We start from the raw sequence: 23,830 nt of genomic DNA, 5'->3' as shown, positions 1-23,830 counted from the left end.
TTAAATAACTGAGATATGTGGCAAGCTTTTTAAGATTATGATGTTCTTGGTATGCTCTTAAATTGGTTTTCCTAGTTGTTCGTAGGAAGTGCACTGAATGAGTATGCCCAAGTCTATTCTTTACTTATCCCAATTTTGGTAATTTTTTTCTTTGTGAAGATCAGTACATGTGAGAAATACTGTGGCTACCATCTGTTCTCTACCCAGTGGTAGTGCTTGTTTCTTGATTTGGGCTTTCTTTTCAATGGTGTTCTGTTCTTGTTTAAAGATGTGGAACTACTGGTTCAGAGATGCAGACATATGCGTGCATAAGACAGCATGCTCAGTGTATTTCTGTATTTGTAGGGCTTTGGTTTTATTTTCTTAATTTCTTTTTAGCTGATATAGCTCAGAGGTACAGGATAAGCAAATACCCAACTCTGAAACTCTTCCGGAATGGCATGATGATGAAGAGGGAATACAGGGGCCAGAGATCTGTGACAGCAATAGCAGATTACATCAGGCAGCAGAAGAGTAACCCCATTCGGGAGGTCCAGGATTTGGAAGAAATTAGTTCTCTTGATGTAAGTGTTTCAATTTTACTCCTTCTATTTATTTTTTTGTAATGTTGAATTGGTGGAACATCATGTATTTAAAGAAGATATTTACTTTTTTTTTTTCATTCAGAAATGTTCAGTACGTTATTTTTTTTTTAACTGAGTGGAAAACTGAATTATTTGCAGTATTACTATATTGAAATAATTTTTAACTTTCAGGCACCTTCACTCCACAGCCAAATTACTTATTTTGCTTTTAGTAATTTGAAAAGAATAATATGTTGCATTTGACAAGATACTTAAAAAATATTTCTCACTGAAAAAATACTTACAAGGATGCTTCTGAATAATGAAAAGCCAGAAAAGACATAATTTCTGCATTTAATGACTGTCAAATGAATGGCATCTCTGTATTTAATATCCATAGGGAGTAATGATAGTTTTTGATAGTTTGGTGCAAATTATAATTCAACCTTTGTCTTTACAGCGCAGCAGAAGGAATATTGTTGGATACTTTGAGCAAAAGGACTCAGACAATTACAGAACCTTTGAAAGAGTAGCAAATATTTTGCATGATGATTGTGTGTTCCTATCTGCCTTTGGGTAAGTGTGAAAACTTGTTGATTGCATGACTTCCTTATTGAAATTCTGTTTATGAGTTGTATATAAATTTAATTGAATGGACTTCTTTAATACTTTCAGCGTTTCATAACTGACGAGAGTAGACCTTAATAGATAAATACACTGAGAGGATAGAAGGAGAAAACTCTTCCTAACCTTAATGTTTGCTGTGAAATTCAACTCTTATTTTTTCCCTTCCTTTTTCTTTTTTTTTTCCACTCTTTGTCAGTATGGTTTAAGTGTAACTGGGGAGGTTTCAGGGGGTAAAAGACAGTTGTGTCCAAAAAATCTGCTTTTTTAGAGAGAGAGAACAACAAGTACGGAAGAGCTTGAAAATGTTTTGAAAAAAAATTCATTAGCTTTGCAGACTGAGTAACTCTTTTTTGCAACCTTTTAGATTTTTTTTTTTCTTTGAAATAGGACCGTTTTTTGAAGGGGTCTTTTTCCTCTATTTTATAGGGCTTTTTTCCTGTAAAGCATGTCGTTGCTTGCTCATTTCTTCTTGATGCTTCAGAAGCAGGCCCTGTTCCAAAATGCCTAATTTCTGTGCCTGGGTCTTAGTTCTATGTCACTGGTCAATGCAACAATTTAGAAAGGCAATTGCATTGGTGAGCTATGGAGTGTAAGTCTAGAAGAAAAACGTACAGAAATTCAACTTTCTCCTTGTTATACAGATTTACAGTGATATTTTAAAATATTAAGCCATACACTGGAAGAAGAAGAACAAATTGGGAGTGAGTGATTCCCTTTATAACTAGCATAATGAAATGGAATTATAGATTCTTTCAGCAATGCTTAATATGCCACCACCAATTACCAATTTGAAGTGATTGGGCATTAATGGGAATGCAGTGTTTTCCAGTTTACCCACAGTTGCAAGATCAGGAATTTGCATGGGTTAAGCTAGCTTTTATAATGTATAAAATTACCTCAAGTTTTTTGAACTGGATGTAGTGGAGAATAGCAGAGAAACTGAGAGGATGTATTGAAGTAGAAGAGGTTTCATCTGCTTGAACAAAATCTGTTGCCAGTCACTGATGCCTCTTCTAATATGTCTCCAAAAATAGTTTGGGGTGGGGGAGAGTATTTGCAGTGTGTGGGAGTACACAGGGCTTTCAGTTCCCAGTTAGGTAATGGTATGGCTGGGTAAGCAGGCAAACCTGTGGTCTGTAGGTCTGTCAGTCTTATCCCCAAAGAGTGTCCATTATCTCAAGCATTTTCTGATGAGTGCATGCAGGCTTGCTCTCAGGACAGGCAGTCTGAGTTGTTACTAGAATTTTAAGTTATTTTTTGCCCCCTCATATAGCTTTTTGGTCTTTTCAGAAATACCTTTTTAAAAATAATTAGTAAGATAGCAATACTTTGAAGATTCTCTCTCCTGTTGTTTGAGTCTGTTCATCTTTGGTTTGCTATCTGTCAACTTCATGTAATAAGAAATAGTTTCCCACCACTCAGTGTTAGCATTTGGTTGTTGGGCACTGTTCTTCAAGTGGTTACTATGGGAGTTTTATTTTATATTTTTTTGTTCAGATATAAGCAATAGTCAGACATAATGGAATGGATCAGAGTTTGATTATTTTTAACCTGCCTATATAACTAGATTGCACAGCAGGCTTGTCATTATTCTTATCTCCAGACTCCCATTCCCTTTCTAGCCTGGAGCTGTTAGTGTTTTAAAGTGCAGCCTTCCCAGCAGCAACCTTGGGAACTAAATGTTTTCACCTGTGAGTGGCTGTGGCTCTTAAGGTTCCTAAAAAAACCACTATATGTGAAAAGACTTCTGAGGGAGATACTGGCCACATATCAGTGTTTTCTTTTCGGATTATATATAGCAAAATGCTTCACAGAGAGCTGGCACTGATCGGTCAGACTCTTCTGACTGAGCATCCTGACAGACCCTGGGAGGTATTTTTGGGGTTGCTATGAACAGAGTTCAACAGCTATGTGGCTTGGGAGGTATATGGTAGGTAATGTGAGCAGTCATGTTCAAATTTCTAGTAAGCTGAAATAAAACAATCAATTTGACAGGAAAAAAAATAATTACTTTACTGAACAGTCCCCTTATGCCAAAATTACTCTGGCTTTAGGTACTTGTAATAGCTTATTTTTAAACTGTATTAATGGTACTTAGTTGTAGATCATCTCAATGCTTAAAAGATTTCTTTAATGAACAGATCCTTACAGTTCTGTACAGATCTGAGGTGGCAATAGAACAAGATTAGTGAAAGAAGAGTTGTAGGCAGAAGGAGATAGGTGAAGAATGTGATGAAGACATTATTGGAGGCAGATTTTAGAAGTAGAACTAGAGAGGAATGAATCTGAAACATTCATGAAAGCGGAAGAGAATGTCAAAACAAAAAACAAACAAACAAACAAACCACACAAAAAAACCCACAACAAAACAAAAACCACCCAAAATATACTTTTATCCTAAAAGGCTGTGATGATCTGTAAGTAGTTTATGGAAGACAGTGATGAATCTAGGAACTGTTTTAATTTTTTGTTAGCAAGTAAATATGGCAGTGGAGGGCGGGGGGATTGTGTGGTTCCAAGAGGTTCCCTTTCACATTACTGCTTCAAGAAGAGATGAAATGCAAACTGAAGTGTTTCCGTTTTAGTAGTTGTTTTAAAGAGGTGTATCTTCAGGCATTTGGGATTTTCACATCATGTCCATACTTTATTTCAGTTATCTGAAAAAAAAATCAGTCACAACTGCAGCTACTGAAGTGGAAGAGCAGAAGAGGACATTTTGGCTTCTACCACAGGGTTACCCCAGAGCATATATTTCATGATAGATTATCATCATCTTATCAAACAGTGATTGGGCAGGTGGCTTCTACGTCTTCACTTTCTTCTTATTCAGTGAAGGCTGATTTGATAGGCGAGTGGTTTTTGTCAGTGATGGTGGTCACTAGGAAGCCTAATTTCACATTATGTGAGGAGTCCTGTCTGGAATATAAAAATACATTTCAAAATACTCATCTGTAAACTGATGCAAATACTGATAGGTGTAATATACTATGCAAGGCATCCTTTCTATGTGATAAGAAAAGGATAATCAGATCAAATGAAGGAAATAAAGTTTAGGTACTTTGGGTTAAGGCTTATGTTGTCCGTCTTTTTCTTGGCACTCTAAGTTGTTCAGACCCCTGGAAGATTTAGCTAATCTTGCAGTGAGATAAATTGAGATATTTTGACTTCTCTTTTTTATTTCCCTCTTACATTTCTTAATCAGTCTTCACCAATGTTTATATTACACCTAGAGGAGAGAGAAGGGGGAACAGTTACCTAATGTTTCCCAAAGGCTGGCATTCTTTCTTTTTAGCTTGTGTGAAAGGGAAAAGAAATGGGCACTTTTACTCTTTTGTGGCATATGCATCTAGTCAGTTCTGTCTTGCCAGCCCAATTTACGTTGGAACAGCTAGGCATGGGAGAGAAGGAGTGAGGAGGCCTCTTTATATATCTGAAGATTGTTTAAGGGTTTGTTTTTATTGAGAGCTTTCTTTTATTTTTCTGTCTCCTCCGTTGGAATCATAGCTGTCCCAGCTTGCTTGAATAAGAGATGGCAATTTTCGGGTGCAAGCTAGCAGCTTTCAGGGTGCTCTGCTGTGACTGGGATTAAGGAACCACAAAATATTCTGGAGGCAAGAGAGGAACTTACTAAGGTGACATAGTAAGCTGAATACCAAGGAGGAACTGCATGTCTTCTGGGTACACACATACTATATCATCAGTGGCCATGAACTGCATGCTGTGTCTTCTCTCTAGATCTGTTTTGAGGGTAACACAGACAGTGTGGGCTTACTTGCCATCCATTTTCCCACTGCTTGTGCTGATGGAACACCTCAAAGCCCTTCTTTATCAGGGTAGATAAGATGTAAATTTGTAGTGTAAACAGTGGAACAGGAAGAGTAAATGCAAACAAGAATCCACCTTTCTCTCCTCTCCTTCCTTAAGATTTTTTTTTTAATTCACTTCTTTAATTTCCCTGACAATCTCTTATCCAAAACTGTACTGGCATTCATCACTTGCACTTCAATGCCTTTAGTCCACACTTCTGATCTTAGGGGTACGTCTTGCTGACTCCGTTAATACCCTCTTATCTAGCCAGGTCAAGTTTCTGTGGAGTCACTGTACAGTTTGCTTTAAAAATGAAGGATTTTAATTTTCAAGTTGTGAAGGGGGAAAAAAAAAGAAAGAAGTAAAGCAAGGATAGCAAATTAAAATATGATTTTTGGTATCTCAGTTATTTTATTTGTGTCTACCAAGACATGCTTACTGGTTGGTTTGTTGTAGGGCTATTTCAAAAGCAGAGAGATTTAGCGGAGACAATATAATCTACAAGCCACCAGGGGTAAGTGTAACTATGTATTTTATTCTGATTATTGTCGTTATATGTGAATATGAACAAGTGGAGACTGTTTGTATCATTCAGTATGTTACTGCATCTCAAATCTTGGTTTTATTTCGTCACTAAATAGTGTGAGAAATAGGATCATAGAAACTAGTGTTTCTGAGTCAGTGAAAGAGATCTCCATCTCATGTGTTGCCAGTTAATGCACAAAACCTAAATCTGTCACTCGAAATGTCAATGTCCAGAATTAATTTTTTTTTCTGAGAAAGACAGTCAACGCATTATGTGTGTCGATATTGTGTGTTCTGTAGAACTCTTAAAAAGGTATGAAGCTGGTGCACTTCCTGTTGTTCAAAGCATGTAACAATTACTACATATTTTTCTGACTGTCACTTGCCTGTCTTGTGTGTACCTTAGTCCACAAGGGTTAAGAGCTCTTCTCCTAACTTAAAAAAAAAAAAAAAAAAGTACTGCGTGTTAACAAACTCTCATAAATATAGTTTCACTTGAAGAAAAATTCAGTACAGAAGAAAACCTGTAAGAGCTGCTTTTTAGAGACATACTGTCTAAAAATCTGCTCCTTTTGCAAATTTACTGTAGGAAAAGAGCTGCTTACAAAAGAGAAAATAGATGAAAAAAGACCTCAGGAGGAAGGGAGTTTCAAACCTTCTTTTTTTCTTTTTTCAACAACAGAATTTATTAGGTTAACTAATTTATATGGCATTTCTGAATTAAGGTGTGTTTAATCATGGCCACAGCTTGCAAAGTCATGCTTCACTTCATATTAACCAAAATTGTAATTAAATTAAAGGATGTCAGCACTGAATTATAAGTTAAAACTACTAGCAAATAAAGGAAAACTTATTTATTCATATCTCTTTGGAAAAGCAAATGTAAAATACCAATTTTAAGTCCTTCTAGGACATTAGGAGGGGGTTTTGGTGAGTCTTTGTAACTATCAGCATGAAGCAGCTTGCTGTCTGCGTTTAGTTTATATCTAAATGGGAGTTTTACATCTGGAGATACTATTTCTCAACCTAGCAGAAGTCTAAATAGCCTTTATTTGAAGCATCTCCAGTTGGGAAACAAAGTATCTTTTCAACTCTTTATGACTTGTCTTAAAAAGTGTCATTGAGTGCATAAATTATCATATCTAATATTCATTTTCCGTTTGTACTTTTATCAAATAGTTAATCAAAATCTTGCATGCACAAGGGTATAACTGGTATAAGATTTGCTTTCAATATTTATATGAATATTGTTATTTTACATTGAGTAGTTAATCTCTGTAGGTAGCAATGTCACTTTTATTGTTTGTCACCTACTGTATTTTTCTTTTCAACAGGAAAATGCTCCAGATATGGTGTATTTAGGCTCGCTAACCAATTTTGATTTGGTTTATGCATGGACACAAGATAAATGTGTACCACTAGTTAGAGAAATTACATTTGAAAATGGGGAGGTAAGAATTTTTTCTACAATTCTAGTTTTGGAGTTTTTCTCAAAACCGAAATGTCTCTTTCAAGGTCCCTAATTCACTTCAAAGAAGTTTGTATAGGTTTTTTTTAGGCAGAAAATAGCTGTCAGATAATGTTTTTCATTCTTTTGGAGCTTTTTGTTTAGACTTGAAATTCACTGGAGGCAGATTTGTTGTAGTTGCATACGCTACCAAAGTAAGAGGCTGTAATTGTAGAATAGCTAAGGCTGGAAAAGACCTCTGAGATCATCGAGTCCAACTGTTAACCCAGCACTGCTGTGTTCACCACTAAACCATGTCCCCAAGTGTCACATCCATGTGGGTTTTTTTAACACTTCCAGGGATGGTGATTCTACCACTTCCTTGGTCAGCCTGTTCCAATACCTGATCACCCTTTCAGTAAAGAAATTTTTCCCAATATCCAGTCTAAACCTTCCCTGGTACAACTTGAGGCCATTTCCTTGTGTCCCATTTCTTGTTACCTGGGAAAAGAGACCGAAACCCACCTCATTACAACCTCCTTTCAGGGAGCTGTAGAGAGCAGTAAGTGTCTCCCTGAACCTCCTCTTCTCCAGGCTAAACCCTCAGCTCCCTCAGCTGCTCCTCATCAGACTTGTGCTTCAGACCCTCCACCAGCTCCGTTGCCCTTCTCTGGACACATTCCAGCACCTCAATGTCTTTCTTGCCATGAGGGGCCCAAAACTGAACACAGGATTTGAGGTGTGGCTTCACTAGTGCTGAGTAGAAGGGGGTGATCACTGCCCTGGTCCTGCTGATCCCCCAGGTCCTCTCCCACCAGGCAGCTTTTCAGCCACTCTTTCCCTAGCCTGATAGCATTGCATGAGGTTGTTGTGACTGAAGTGCAGGACCAGCTTTGATGCATGTAGGTCCAATAAGAAGTGTCTGGTGATTTTGCGGAATGTGGACAATTAAAGGCTCAGAATATGTGTGTCTATAAGTATGTGTGGATGTGTAACACCTTGGGTAGGTTGTGTTATTCATCTAAAGTAAGTATATATTATTATGTGGATGTCATGACTAAACGATATATTTAAGATCCAGACCTTGGAAAAAATGCTTCTAGTCAGAGTAGAAAACGCCTGTGTCAGGATGTCAACAATTTGAAAGAATAAAACACTTGTGAACTATCCTTTAGTTATAACTGTCTTTTAAAGTTTAATGTTAATGTAGAAAAATATTACTGTATTAATCGCTTTAGTCACTTCCAAAGCATCATCTAATAAACACATGAAATTGTGGCTGACCGTGGAATTGCAATTTTCTGGGAATGGTAATAAAAACTGTGATTTTTATTGTTTTTTCTTTCAGTCTGCATTTAAGCACTGGTACAATCTTAATTTTTTTTAGCTGCATGTGCTGTTTCACTTGCTTTTCTTTATTTGGCTGTAATTCATCAGGTGGAACTTGGCAATTTGCTTTTAAACATCTCATTTCTTCTCATTACCATTATTGTTTTTCAATGATTTTTTGTTTTCTTTTGTAACTTAGTCTTCTTTAGTCTTTTTCCAACTCTGTATTATGATTTTTCTTGTAAAATAAACAACAGGAAAAAACATCTTTATAAAATTATCAAGTTTGTAGTATCTCAAAAGGAGTATTTTGACGCTGCCACAGCATCTGCTAGAAACTCTGCTGAGGTTTGTAACAAATTGCAGTATGTTGTCCACACTGGATGAGAAACCAAAGAATCAGTCATATGATTCATTCTCAGTTTGCACACTTAATTCTTTTGATCCTGGATCTGCAGTGCGTCTAACACTGCTGTTCTGGGCTCATAGAATGCTTCAGGTTTCATGGCAGAGCAAGGGTCAGGGTGATTTTATTACTTAAACCATTTTGGTTGACTTTCTTCTAGTCAATCCTGCCAACTTTTATTGGAAAGTTCTGATACTTAACAAATCTTAATTCTTCATTTGCAACTCAATATGTAAAAGAATGGCACATGTTAACATCTCTAGCAGTGTGTGGTAGATTTTCAGAGTACTTTTCCCATGGTGAAAGAGGATTCTGAGCCTTAGAAGCCAAAGGTTCATCACTGTCAGCTTTGTACCACAGTATGTTGTGTTTTTTCTGTTTGTTCTCTTAACTCTTGATTCCTACTTGCTTAGGTAGATAGAAACAATTCCAATGTGACATTTTGCCTAGCAACATTTGTTTAAAAAATTCAGTGCTGCCAGTAGCCAAACAAATTTAAACATGCCAAAACTGAGATATTTCTGCTTGCTTAGATTGTACAGTTACTTAAATGGGCTCTTACTTATTGTGCATACTGCACAGCAGTACAGGGTAAAAATATGAAGTGCTGTGACTGTTAAGCTGTGTTATGGTACTAGAATACCATATAAGTAAGATAAAGACAAAAAATTCTTCCACAGACTTTAAATTAATTTTTAAAATCAGAATTGGTCTCTGTAAACTGCTGTTAGGTTTTTCCCTCATTTTCTTAGTGCTTTCATTATCTGGTAAACATTGTGGGCAGGAAGATGCCCAATCTGAACAGAGTTCATCATTGTGACTTTAGACAACACATAGTAATAGAACTCTGAAGCAAGGTCTTCTGCTTGAGGAGACTGTCCATTTGAGACAGTTCCTGTACCTGACAGGAATAGGCTGCTGGAATCAGTGATTTCGTTCAGAAGAAATCACTGTTTGACCTGTAATCTGGCTGTTTAGTTCTGTGTTAAACGAATCGAGAGCAGCCCTGCCAAGAAGGACTTGAGGGTGCTGGTGGATGAGAGGTTGCCCAGGGAAGTTGTGGATGCCCCATCCCATGCTGGAAGGAGCTCTGAGCAGCTTGCTCTAGTTGAAAGTGTCTCTGCCCATGGCAATGGGGTTAGAACTAGATGATCTTCAAGGTTCCCTTCCAGTGCAAACCATTCTATGATTCCATGAATACAATGAACCTATGTGGTCTAATGATGCTGCTAAACTTTAAGTTTTTGGTAGGGTTAAAAGTTTCTCAAAGGCATACAGAAGTAACATGAGAAGCTCAGATCTAATGAAAAATCTTTTGATATTCTCAGGGCCAAATGAAACAGCTTTTGAGGGAGCAGTCTAAGCAAATGAAATAGCTATTTTACTTGCTGTGTCCTCATCAATGAGGCATGCTATGAAAGCTGGAATAGAAAAGCAAAGGAAGATACTGTATAGAAACCAGTTAGGGCCAAGATTAGCAAGGCATTCAAGCCAGCTGTCCTAACAACTTGTTTTGGAGATGAATAGATCTTGTTAATGTAACTTGCTGAGGTTGTCCTCTTAGCTGCTTGCAAGCAAGAGGGGACTTTAGAGCCAGAACACCAAGCTCTGTTTAGTTCTCCCTCTGGAAATGTACCTGGTGAAATGAGTGGGGAAACAGAGCCATAACTGCAGTGGTACAAAACAGATTTTTAGCATCCTGTAATAGGAGAGTATGCTGAGACTCAGCTGCATTTGTGCATGTAAAAATGAGAATGAGCAAATAGGATTAGTTGTTGGTTTATAGATGAGTTGGGAAGCTTGGGTTTCAAGAGCACTGAAGTTATGAGGATCTGCTGTTAAAAGACCAGGCTTCAACTTACCTGATGGATTTGGTTGAAGGGAGAAGGACAGCCATTTCATGTACACTGTGTAACTGGCTGCCTGCTGACAGGGAAAGTGTTTCTTCCAACTTACCACAAATCAAAAATATCCGAAGAAATTTTTCTATTTGGTGGCAGAATGAACCAGTGCTGTCTTTCTCAAAAAGCACAATTTTTATGCTGGTACAGGCTTGAATCAAAGCATTAGCAGCACTTGCTTGTTACACCAGTTGTGCAAATGAAAGACAACTCTAGGCATTTCTTAGATGATAAATGATGCTTTTTTTCAATCAGCCTATAGTGAGTTGAGCTGATGTTCATAAGTGCCTAAAAATCACTTTTGAAGCAAGCAAGTGCATATTGTTTGTGTTTTGGATTTAAGTAAAAGAAAAATTCAGAATAAATTATTCAATGAATTCCTGTATTTATGTGTCCCTGGGCACAGAAATTTTTTTAAAGGCACTTGGGCTGCAAGGACGCATTCCTATGAGGAATTAAAGTTTGCCTGTCCATCAAAGATTTGCATTTTTAATCAATTTTAGTAATATATTAGCCTGTGAACTTAGCAATAGTGTTACACAGATGACCAGTTAGGACACACTCACTGGCAGAAGAGCAGTATTTGATAACTGATATGGCTGTATCATTAGTTTCTGATTTTTTCTTTACTCTGGGGAGGAGATAGGGTTATTTAAAGATACTTGTTCATTGTGTTATGCTAAGAAAGCACCACCTTACTATGTGAACAAGCTAGGACTGGGTCTAGAATACACCCTCAGCCTTTCATACCATTTGATACTCAGGCCTTACTGTTGTTTCTATGAAGATGTTGTGTTTTCTCAGGATTGGGTTATTTCTTTCGTGCAAGTATTCCAGTGCAAGTGTATCCCTTCCTGAAATGCTGATAATGAAATACTGTCATCCTTTATTTGCTGTATATGATAAGAGGAAGGAAACATTGGTTAACTGTATCACTCAGGTATCTTAGAGGAAGGGTTAGCAGCTAGTCTTTAGTCTTTTTCTTTCGTCTGTTTTTTAAAGTAGAGATCTCACTGAATTTGAAAATTCCTGGAATCACTTAAGTGCCCTTAAGGAAAGGAAGAAATGTGATTTGTCCTTTGTTTTCTCTGCAGGAACTGACAGAAGAAGGCCTTCCTTTTCTCATACTTTTCCATATGAAAGATGACTTGGAGAGTTTAGAGAAATTCCAACAGGAGGTTGCACGACAGTTAATAGGTGAAAAAGGTTTGTAGTAACTCCTACTACTTCTTGGTTTTACTGATATAATTTTTTTCCAGGCAACTCAGTAGAGCAGAAGCAAAGGCCAAACAGAATCCTAGCTTTAAAACTCTTGAGACCAAAGGGCTTTATGCACTTCTGACAGTGAGGACTCACTCCTTTGGAAATTATTAAAATAGATACACAATTTATTAATAAGTAACTGTTTTAGAAATCCTTCTTGTCTAAATGACTTAATGCATTTTGAGAGGGCATTAAACAAATCTTCAGTTGGTAATATGGAAAAAAACCCCACTTTAAGAAAATCTGTTATTTTGGTTGAGTTAGTTAAAAATTTAGATCTATTTTCAAGTTTTGCATGTGGATCTAATATTTCCACCTTTATAATAGTTATGAAAGTGGTTAAAGTTTCAAGATAATAATAAAAAAGTTTTAATATGGATTTTTGTCTGCTCACGATTTTAAGGTACAATAAACTTCCTCCATGCTGACTGTGACAAATTCAGGCACCCCCTCCTGCACATTCAGAAGACTCCAGCAGACTGTCCTGTCATTGCCATTGATAGCTTTAGGCACATGTATGTCTTTCCAGACTTCAGTGACTTGTCGTAAGTATTTTTCTTTATGCATTTTAATTTGAGAAGGACAAGGGAAAAGGTGTGTGCTCATACTTTAATCAGTACTATGGTAGGAAGATGAGTAAATCCGTGTGATTCAGTGTCAAATCCTAAAAGCAATATGAGTTGGTGTGAATTCATTGTTTAAATGGAGTTGTATTACTTTATGCAAGAAAAGAATCTCAAGTTTTTAGATGCCACTCTTTCATTTCGAAGTTTTGCTGTTTTCTGTAGTAGTTAGGCACTTGCAGCCTAGCATGGTATTTTTAGTAGTGATCTAGATATATCACTTAACTCTAATAGATTTAAAATACTATATGGAACGTGTAAGTGCTGTTATTCAGGGATTACTGTAAAATGCACCATGTAAGAATTCCCAGCCTACTGCTTTGGCTTTTCCTGCTGTGCAATTCTAGCCTTCCTGCATTAGTCTAAATCTGGAAGGCTGGCAGAGAAATCCCTATTGTGTGGATTTTAGAAATCTTCCAACTGCAACTTGGAAAATGGACCATCACTGTCATGTTTATCTGGATGAAATATGTGAGAGCAAAGTATCAGAATGCTCAAGTGTGATATGCCACTGTGATAATCCTCATTACATCAGCCTGTCTCTTTATGTTGCACTGCTTTGGAAGCAGATGTTCTGTCTCTCATGGCTCAGTTGAGGAATGAAGATGTTTAAACGTTCTCTTCAGGGGCTTTCAGCCTTATACAAGTGCTCTATCTTTGTCTTCTGGTTGGGTTTTAAAACTCCAGTTTCTGTCCTCAGAGGAAGTACCTGCACATGCACTGCCTCTTGAGTCCTGGTTGGATGCCTAGGCTGGGTATTTTGTTGTTGTCAAAGCCAAGGATTCAAAGCTCAGATTTAGTGTGCAACGTGAATGGAATCCCGTGTCTGATTCTGCCATTCCAAGAGGCATTTTTCTACCTGAAATGTTGACATTTGGAAGGAGGGTTTGAACTTGGCTGCTTTCTGTAATTCTCCACAGGCTTATTAAATGTGGTCTCAGTTTGATATATCTTAAATAGTGCTTTTCAAATTTCTGAAGCCATGTATGTTGAAATTCTGATAGGAACACAAATGTGTTCCTATTTGTGTGGAATATTGTGTTCACAGCACATGCCAGCAAAGCATAGCAGGATATTTACGTTTTAAAAACACTATTTTTATTGCCACTTTTTAAACAGCCCTAAAATAAATTAATATCTCTTATGTGGGCAATAGAAATGTTTAGTTTAGACTTTCATTTTATGTTTCTTATGCATTCTGTTTCTGTGAAACTGTCAGAATAATAAGAGCTACTTGCTTGATGTGTACCAGTTGTAACATACAAATGAAGCTGGAAGAGATGTCAGGATTGTAGACAGTTGCCTAACGATAAATAATTATTCAGCCTTACTCTAGGAGTTTGGGCTGATACATAGAAATATCTAACAAACGGTTTGAAAACAAGGAGAGCTTGGAGCACCTGGGGTGATATCCTCTTGTGTATGTGGTTTGAATTTTTGTTTTAGTTTGTTTGTTGGTTTTTTGTCGGTTTTGTGGGGGCTTTTTGGTTTTTAATAATAAGTAGAATCTTAATTCTGAGACTTTCATCTACCTGTAAGGATATCTGTCCGTTTAGTACACTTCCTGGACTCTTTTACAAACTGGCCCACCAAAAGATTTCCTCTCTCTTTATAGGAAGTTCATATTTTTTTGGAGAATGGGCATTTCATAGGCAAATGAGACCATCACTCAATATTTTACCATCAGCTTTGGCCGCCCATCCCTATTCATCCTGCTATTCCAGACTGGAAATGATAGCAGGGAGTGTTCAACTGTAGCTTCTAAGCAAGAACAGGCTGAGCCACACACGGCTGTAGGTACCAAGTGCCCTTGTTGCATTAGGAAAGGAGAATGTCTCCAGCAATCTGCCTGACCTAGAAGAGGGCAGGAGCCCAAGGTAAAGCAGGGAGCAGTAATTCTGCTGTCCATATCACTAGGCTAGAATGAACCTCTTTCTCTCCATCAGTACTCATTCCTGATCTTACCTGGGAAGGGAAGAGATCTCTTAAAGTACCACTGTAATACTGATCAGTTACAGACATTGCTTTACTGATACTCTCTGACTCTATATTATGCTGCGTTTTATGCACAGAGTTTTCTGACTATCTGAAATATTGCTGATAGCTTGTCTGACCACACTTTTTTCCTCTTTCCTAAATGTAATAGTTGGTTTGATGAAAGACTCCCTACAAAACCTGTCTCTATTCAGACATTACCTTTTGATTGCATGCATAGTGCTCATTATAGTCTTTTATCTCATCTTTAATACTTACTAGATCAACTCTTCACTTTGAGATTTTTAGCCTATCTGACATTTCACAAATAAAATTGGATGCTGTAGTTTAGCACGTTTGCTGTGGGTGACAGTAAAATGATCTCAGTTTAGATTTACATTGATATCCTCTTAGTGCATATCTCTGGTGTATATGCAGTTGCTGAGGTAATAGAGAGCCTTTCAAAGATGTTTTGTCAATACTGGTACCCAACTGTCATTTGCGTCTGTAAACTGTGCATTTGGAACCTGCTGTTCCCTCTTACATTACAGTTAGTGGGGAGCTGAAGGGAGTATACAATGAAGTTATCAGCTGGTACAACTCTGTGGGAGTTATTGAAAAGATTAAATACTCGCTGTGTTCTCAAGAGACAGTGGAAAGAAAGAGAAACTGGTAGGGTACCTTAGCAAACCATTTGGCTTCGTGTCCTCTAATAATCACCTAAAAGTGGGCATAGTGTGCTAGATAAAGAAAAGTTGGCTACTCTAAACAGTGCATTTTAAATCTTCTGTGTTTGGACTTAGCTTGTAATAAACATGTGGTGGTTTCTGTTTAATTTGTTCCAGAATTCCAGGTAAACTGAAGCAATTTGTACTAGACTTGCATTCTGGAAAACTGCATAGAGAGTTTCATCATGGCCCGGATCCAACTGATGTAGCACCTGGTCAGGTAATGTTACAACAAATACATTTAATTTGGCCATAGTAAGGACCTTTTTTTACTCCTCGTCAGAGCTGTACTTTCTAATATGTTTATACTTTTAGCCTCTGTCTCCTGAAAGATAAATCTGTTTACAGAAGTGTAACGTTGCCAATTCTGCTTGGCACTTCCTTTAACTTCCTTTGGGTAAAGGCAAGGAGAGCATTAGGGGTCGTATGGTACCTGTTTGCCTTGAATAAGGGAAAATTATAAGAAAATATATTTTCTCCACTGAAACAGATCTCAGAGTAGATGACTCTTCTGGCCTCATAGAGCTGCTCTTATGTAACTTGCGTGATTCTCATGTGACTTCAGTGCAAAAGTTGATACTACATCATAGCTGCCTTATTTCCCACACAACTCACTATTACAGGGTGCTTCTGAGGGGAAAGAGCAATTAGTTGAATGTTTTATATAGAAAGTTGCCAATCCAAGCAGGAGGCAGATTCTTAGAGCATCAAGAAAACATGGAAAAGCACTAATAGACCTTATTGGTTTTATTAACAAATGGCATCAGTTGTGGTCACAGGCTGCACTTGTCAGTTTGGGTTCCTCATGGTTCTGTTCCAAGGTTGTCATGTTGTGTAATTACATGCCTGGAAGTCACTCCTGGGATCTCTTCAGGAACACAACTACTAGATCCTTCTCCAGACAAAACTCGGGAGCACCTCTGTGTCAGGAAAGAAAGGACATTACCAGCCCTGATTCCCTCTGCTTAGCCCAATCTTCTGTGTCTTAATCAGCCTTGTGTCTTCTTGATACACCACTCAGCTCATGTGCTTTGTGTCATGCTGAAAAGTGCAAATGGAACGGCCTGTCAGGGAACGTTTTCATTACCTTGGACACTGTCTAAAGAAATAACCATTTAAAACACTTCTTTCAAGTTATACATTGCATTGTCTGGGCTCAAGGAACCACTTTGGTCCCAGAGGAGACCTGGAGCCCTTGTGTTGGGTTGCCTTAGGCCACCTGAGAACCCATGGTGAGGAACTATTTATAGCTACAGGGTCATTTTGCTGCTTATCTCTGGGATGTGGTAAGGGTGGCGCTGCACTGAGCCCTCTGAGTGCAGACTCCTATTGCCCTGCTTAAAGCTAAAAGATTTAAAAGCATGAAAGCCCTAGAGGGCTTGCCTTGGCCAGGAGAATGACTGCTTCTGAACGTCGTCATGACTGGCCAATAAAACATGTGGGCTGAATTGTCTCAGCAGTAATTCATTTAACCAGTAGATCCCTGTGTTTCTCCAGAATTCATTGAGCAACCAGAATTCAAGTCAACAGGAAGAGGTGCAGAAATAAGGGCTGGAGAGTGAGACAGAGGTCAGGCAGTCTGTCAGCTTGGAGGGGACAGGAGTGCATGAGGAAGAGACGCTCTGAGGCACCTGCCGTGAGGAGGAGGCTTGGCCAGGGAGAGAGGAATCTGCTGAGTCCCTGGATCCTGCTGCCTGCATATCTGGGCACAGGCATGGAGCCTAGAGCTGCAGGCTTGCTCTTGTCTCCATTCTGCCTTGAGAAATGCACACAAAACCTGGGATGTTTATGTTCTCATCTTCGTATGGCATCCTGCCATCTTGTGGATGTGTGTGTGATGGAAATCTGGCCTTAACTAAACTGGAGGCTGCTGGCTTAGGTCACCTATGTCCCTTGAATTGCATGGAGGGGTTTGTGTTGGGGTTTTTTTGGTTTGGTCTAGGTGTGGGATTTTTTTTTAGTTTCCATAAAATACTAAAAATTTTGTCAGCGATGGCTCTTTTGCTCTGGTGTATTTCATAAAACACAAGCACAAATTAGAATACCCTCAAAGCAAGTGGTAGACAAACTCAAGCAAATATACAGTGGGGTACATTTGAAATACTTCTAAGTGACTTGTACAGAAGCTTGTGTGATGACCATTACCTTTGCAATGTGCCAGCAAAAGGAATATCCTTAACTGAAAGTGCTTAATTAATATGTGCGTGCATGTTTGTTCCTCCTACTTGGGGCTTATAATGTGCCTTCCAAAAAAAAACAACCCCAAATTTAATTTGTGGGAATAGTGGACATTCATGCACTCCCATAATTAATGCTAGAAATTCATTTTATGGAGGTGAATGGTTATCAAAATTAGTCTAACGAACAATTTTACTGTTTATTCTGTTTTTCAGCCAATTCAGGATTTAGCAAGCAGCCCACCAGAAAGCTCATTCCAGAAACTGGCACCCAGTGAACATAGGTACACCTTATTGAGGGAAAAAGATGAACTTTAAAAACTTGAAATAATCTTGCAAGCCTTTCAGACAGCAGCGTTGACTTCTGTGTGGTGGAAATAGTAAACCTATATTTTCATAATTCTATGTGTATTTTTATTTTGAATAAACTGAAAAATAATTTTTTCTCCCCAGGCTTGTAAATACATTTGTTTGGTGGGTCATTCTGTACAGCATCTTTCAAACAGTACATTCTTAATGGTATCGTAAAATATCAGAGACCCATCCAGACTCTTGATCTAACTCTGTTCTGTAAAACTTTTATAATCCAAATGAAGGTATCCTTGCCAGAGACATGCTGTTAACTTGCACTATCCCATTAAATAGGACTTCTGGGTTGTTTTCTGTGTAACCTTGGTAGTATGTGCTTTTTCTTCTTCTTCTTCATGTGAACAGCTATCCTGGTAATCTATTTCTTTGTCACATTTTTCTCCAACTTAAGAGGGTCTTCTATTCTGCATACTTGGGAGGGGAATAAATTAAAGTTTTACAGAATCTTGTGTGGTGATTTACTGACTGTAAATGTCCAAGCAATTAAACAAAACTGAATTTTAAAATACCAAGTGAGGAAAGGAAAGGTTTCAATGATAATGGCTGTACTTTGAATGAAGGGGCTGTATTGACCTACTCTGAATTAAGATTGCTGTGTTACCCACATGGTTGTGTTAAAAGAACATGAATGTTGGAAACCCTTCATAGTAAGAGAGGACTGGGGCTGGCCTGGTATCTGAGTTTTGTCAGTCCCAAATTAATGTCTGTGTGTATGTTAGGATTAGTCTCTGGGGGTTTTCTTTTGTTTGTTTTTCCCCCAGATCCCTGCCTTCCTGGCAGATGCTTACTGTTCAAAGAACCACTGCAAATTTTCTGTTACTCTCTCTGTCTGGCTTGTGCCTTACTTATTGCATAATCTTTGAATTCTGCTCTGAAGAAGGAATGACTGCTTTTCTGTTACAAATTACACCAGCATATGGGCTTTTCTCAATGAATCTTCAAGCTGCTGGGTGAGATGAACTCATAGAATCTGTAAGATGGAACAGCATCTGTTAATTTGTGGGGCATTGTTGGAGATAAATTTGTATAGTACACTTACTACAAAGAATCGAGGACCCGACTTGGGCCCCCAAGGTTTAGTGTCCTTAGAAGTGAGCTTGTTCTCTGGACAGGGGGAACACTGTCCAGAGGTTTACTTAGGAGAGTGCCCCAACTTGTGTAGTAACTGTTCAGGATTCCTTCTGCCTCTCAGCTACGGATGCCACCTGGTCAGTTATTGACAGAAGACTTTCATGGTCTGGTGAAACTGTGGCAAAAGTTGATCCCAGGACAGCCTCCTGAATCAAGCCCGTGCAGCACCAGGAACAGGAGCTTTCTAGGGAGCGATTCTGAGGACAGAATCACTAGTACCCACCTACACTAAGCTACAGCAAACTGAGCAGCTGCAGATTTAAGAGCTGAGAAAAGTATTGCAAGGTTTTGTTTACAGGTATACTTTTTTGTATACCTGTACATTTTTGGCCTTTCCTGTTCTGTTCTCCATCTCATGCCAAATCAAGCATTTTTGGCAGCTGAGTCATACTGCCTTCCAGTTGGAATCTAAAGATGTGAGCTAGTTGTGGTTTTAAGGCTACCACTTGTTTTTTACAGCTCGTGCTACACAGTTCTGGCACCCGAAATTTTAGTCAATTCCTGCATGATGCCTGCAAGTACTCATCTTACTCCTCTGAGGTTCCTATTTTTCCTTGGGCTTCTTATTTATAGATGCTGTTTGGTGGGAGAGATGTCAAAACTTCTCTTTCTGGAGGAAAATGCTTCTTCATAATCCACCCAGCAGTCCAGGGGCAGGTGCTTTTAGCTAGAAAGAGATGAACCCTCTCTGCAAACCTCCCTTAATCCAAGTTTGCTTTTCAGACTAAGGACTTGTTCCCAGAGCTTTAGCATCCCAGCACTAGGTGGACAATTAGCTGTAACACGTAGTTTCATGACAGTTACACACTACAGTAATTTCAGTGTGTATTCACTGGAGCTGGACCTGATTCTCCTGGGTTATGGATGACTAGCGACCTGGCTGTGACGGCGTTCAAGTGACTTTTCTATTTGCAAGCAGAAGATTGAACAGCTAAAGCCAAGCTGTCCTTGCCTAACATGCTGCTGAGTGTCACTTGAGCTTTTATGTGTCTGGTGATACAGAGAATTTGCCTGGAGAGAGCAATTGCTGGACAAAATCCGAGTTGTGTTTCAGACTGAGCTGTTTGACTCTGATCATCTGCATCTGTATTTTAACCATTTGGTGCTCAGCTTACCACTCTCTTTAACACTTCTCAAGGCTTACATGGGAAGTTGTCAAAAATATTAGTATTATCCCTATATGGAATAAAAGTATTCCAAACTCTTTTTAATTGAACTTGCCAAGTCCATTTCTAAGCTAGCATGTGTGTACGAGTTACTAGATTCATGTGGCACTTTAGGAACTTGTATTAATTTCAGTCAATGTAAATATTTCAATAGCTGAAGCATGTGTTTGGTAACTCAATACAGGATTCTTAAATCTTGGAAGTGCAATTGTTTTAATAATATAAAATTTGGGAGGGGTTCATCTTTTACATGCTGAAAGGAAATAAGCCCCAACGTTCTCAGTAAATGTTACAGCCAGTCTCATAAGAAAACACTTTTATTTGGTCTGAAAGAGATATTTATATCTTACAATTTTTCTGGCTAACATGCCTAGCAATTTAAATGCTAGTTTGGTTACTCAGATGCTGATGTTTCTTCACATATGTAAATAACCCACCTATTTTAAAAAATCGTAGCTTAAATAATAGACTCCCACATCTAGTGTGTACACAATGCTTTGAAATTGCTTCCTTAAAAACGCAAGGGGGAAGAATAGTTCTCCTGCTAGACATTTCATAAACTGAGTGCATATCAGGCTGAATTTGTATAAGCTGGGGTAGGAATTCAGTCTTAGGAATTTAGATTGTCCTGGCATTAATCCAGCGTGGGGGGGAGAGGATGGAGTCCGCAAGATCGCTGATGTGGCTGCTGTCATTTAAATGCAGGAGGTTTCACAGCATATGATAGGAAAGCAGATACAGCAGTTTAAAATCATACAAAGAATCAACCACAGTTTTTGATTAAAAACACTTTTTTTTTTCTTAGTGTATTCCTTTAAATGTAGAAAATAAATATCAAAGGAATGAACAGCCTGTGAAGTTGTTACACGCTCATTAACTCTGTTTACAGCCAAAGTAGATGCATTTAAAGAAAAGCGCTTTTTGCCGGTCAGGAGCAAATGAGCTGAATTACTCGGGTCATGTTTTGCACTCCAGCTGATTTTTACTGTGGCTTTAGCAAATGCAGTTTAGACAATGTCTGCAAATACTGGTGAAAACTGTTCTTGCACACATTGCTTCCCTGAGCCTCAGACCTACTTAAAATAGATGCAATGTTCTGGCTTATAGCAATTTCAGTATTTTAAAAGCAATAAGGAAGAACTGCTCAGAAGAAGTTATTTGTGCTGTAACTAACAGTTGTTTACAATGTCTCTAGGCACAAAAACCCATCATCTGTCAGTAGCAGACAGTGATTTCCAGTGATGATACCAAAGTAGTGGTTATCGACAAAGAGCTGTTTCTATAGGATGCTTCCTTGGACAGTGTTCCCTGCTAGGGAGCCTTATCTAAACACTGACTTCAGTGTGCACCTAAATAAAACTGAACTCAAGCAGAGCTCAGGATGAATTGACCAATCTAAGAACTTTAAAAAATGGCTTCCAAACCTCAATTTCTGTTCCCCCTAAACAGTAGCAGCATAAGTCTGGGAACTGTCCTGAAAGTGCCAAATAGTAGATTATGTGACAATAGTACAATTAGGTGACAATAAAAACACTTTAACACTTCTGTATTTAACAATGGAAGCTTCAGCAGCAACAGGCTTCTTAAGGGTGGTAAGATAATAAGTATCCACTATAAAAAGCCAGCAGAAGCAGCATCTCACCCCATAACAGGCTCAACAGCATGTCCCAAAATCTTGAAAAGGCTCAGCAGCTACTCTACAGTGTGGGTGGAAGCAGATTTTTTGGCACCATATGCAAGAGGTGTGCAGCTGCCCCAAACACCCGTGGTTTACATGGTAAACAGTATCATGTTGATGTTTTCGACAGTCCCATCCTCTGGGGATGCAGCCACCATGCAAGGGGCCTCGCTGCCTCACCCGCCGCTGACCTGGTGCCTAATGCCACCCTTGAGGGAATAACAGACTATTGAGGGAGTAGGCCTGGCTGCAGCACTGCCTTCCAGGGAAGCTGTTTAGCTCTCCCACCAGAGTGCTGTTGGTGCCAGGAGATGAGATGCAAGGGCAACATCTTGCAGAAAGTGCTGCTTAAGCAAGCTTCAGGTTCAGAATGCCAGAGCTTGGCTCTTCACCCTGTATGGTGTCCTCAGGACAAGCCAAGGAGCTGAACAACTATGGAAAATTATTAACCTCCAGTAGCAGTCCTGCAGGGTTGCTGCTTAGACTGTTTAATTCATAACTACACTTTGAGGAAGGTGAGGAGTTCACAAAAAAAAAGGTACCTGAAGAAGAGGAAAAGCTGGTTCTGATGCTGATCTTATATGGCTGAGGGAGGCAGATGTGATATATGTGATACATGATATACATGACTTTTTTCCACATTGCTCACCCAAGATTTTCACCTTCTCTTATGACACTTCCCTGTGCATTACTAAACGCACACAGTCGGTCATATCCTAGGGATGTACACAGGAAGAGTTTGGGAAACCGGATAAGTGAAAGTAAATTTAAAATAACTACGAAAGACTGATGGCATTTATTTCCTTTTTTTTGGAGCACTACCATAGAAGCTCCAGCTTCTCATGGCATTCATGGGAAAGCACTAGGGTTTTCCAAGTATCTCTCTTTATATTGTCTGCAAGACGGTTTGTGCAAATTTGGCATGAAGCACCAGTCACCCATCATTACAGCTGTGCATATAGCTCACTTAAGAATTTTATAATTAAAAGTTATCCATATAATTTTCAAAGGACTGATGTCACCATGTCTGAAAAGAAAAATTCTGACATGACTGTTTCAGCCCTCCCAAGGAACAGTAATGTCATCAAAATTCACACAACTCAGCCTTGTATTTAAAGCATAAGGCTGCAAGTCTGTCATTAGCACGGCTACTACACTTCTTCCTGGCCATAATGAATTGATACTTCAGCTGGATTTTTTGGCACTTTGGTGAGAAAGCTCTGGACAGCTGGAAGAGACCTGCTCAATCATTTTTTGTTTTTTTCTTTGTATCAATTTTCCACCTGTGAAGCCCAAAATCCCACCGCCAAGTGCAGCTGCAATTCCTGCCACTTTGAAGCCTGCAAGGAGACCAATGGGACCCCCCACCACTCCACCAATGACTGCACCTGCCACAGGCAGAGCTGCCAGCTTGTATTTTGCAGCCTGTAAAGGAAAAAAAATATAGTTAGAATACTTGCCTGTGGCGATGTGCATTTTTCCCTCACTGCTCTTGGCAATTACTTGAATGCTCAGTGATAAATAAACTTTACAAATTAGTATTTAAAAAAAGATGCTCGCCTATGCCACAGAATGTACTAAAACAATTCAAAATTGAGCTGTCTTGTGTATGCAGTTGTGAACCAGGTCATTTCACATGGTTCTGGCTGATTATGTACACTGGGTATTACCTGGTCACCATCATTAAATCAAACAAGAAACTGTGAAAATGCTCAGACTTTTCGTAACATGTCTGACTCAAGGCTTGGGGCTTATTTAGCAACTGACATCTACATGGAACGGTATGGAAATTACATGTTGTTGCCAACCTCTTATGTTTATGTGATTCTTGCGCACGCCAGTCACCGAATGCGCTTGTGTTTGCAAGTAAACCAAAGTAGCCTCAAAATAGCACTAAAAAAAGCCCCCCAAAAATTAAATAACTGTATTTCCTTGTAGCTTGGATATGATAGAAAATTACAAGAGAGATCGATTTTTTTTTTCCCCTGCTACCTGTGGGTCATTTCTTCCTTATTTCCTTAATTGCTGGTTCCCTCAGCATTAAAGATGGCAGATCAATTGGGTTAATACAGAGGATTGCTGGGAGGCAGAGTACCATTGATTCACCAGCAGGAGC

At 38.8% G+C, this 23,830-nt stretch overlaps 2 protein-coding genes across 3 annotated transcripts in view; one reads left to right on the top strand and one right to left on the bottom strand.

Moving 5' to 3' along the window:
- Nucleotides 1-18,183, top strand: part of ERP44 (endoplasmic reticulum protein 44) — a 52,014-nt gene extending 33,831 nt beyond the window's left edge. Inside the window, exons 5-12 of the mRNA XM_027643842.1 lie at nt 379-563; nt 1,024-1,139; nt 5,454-5,511; nt 6,857-6,973; nt 11,700-11,811; nt 12,272-12,413; nt 15,311-15,413; nt 17,587-18,183. Of these exons, the coding sequence (XP_027499643.1) occupies nt 379-563; nt 1,024-1,139; nt 5,454-5,511; nt 6,857-6,973; nt 11,700-11,811; nt 12,272-12,413; nt 15,311-15,413; nt 17,587-17,688 (935 nt within the window). The 3' untranslated portion in view covers nt 17,689-18,183. The remainder of the gene's footprint in view (nt 1-378; nt 564-1,023; nt 1,140-5,453; nt 5,512-6,856; nt 6,974-11,699; nt 11,812-12,271; nt 12,414-15,310; nt 15,414-17,586) is intronic.
- A 2,049-nt stretch (nt 18,184-20,232) lies between these two features.
- STX17 (syntaxin 17) overlaps nt 20,233-23,830 on the bottom strand; it is a 33,701-nt gene continuing 30,103 nt past the window's right edge. For both annotated transcript variants that reach the window (XM_027643844.1, XM_027643843.1), the window contains exon 8: nt 20,233-23,139. In XM_027643844.1, the coding sequence (XP_027499645.1) occupies nt 22,900-23,139 (240 nt within the window). In that variant the 3' untranslated portion in view covers nt 20,233-22,899. The remainder of the gene's footprint in view (nt 23,140-23,830) is intronic.

Source organism: Corapipo altera, unplaced genomic scaffold (assembly GCF_003945725.1).
Source record: "Corapipo altera isolate COAL_440 unplaced genomic scaffold, ASM394572v1 24b, whole genome shotgun sequence".
Classification (NCBI taxonomy): domain Eukaryota; kingdom Metazoa; phylum Chordata; class Aves; order Passeriformes; family Pipridae; genus Corapipo; species Corapipo altera.
Note: the sequence above shows the minus strand (reverse complement) of the source record. Positions and strands in the feature narration are given on the sequence as shown.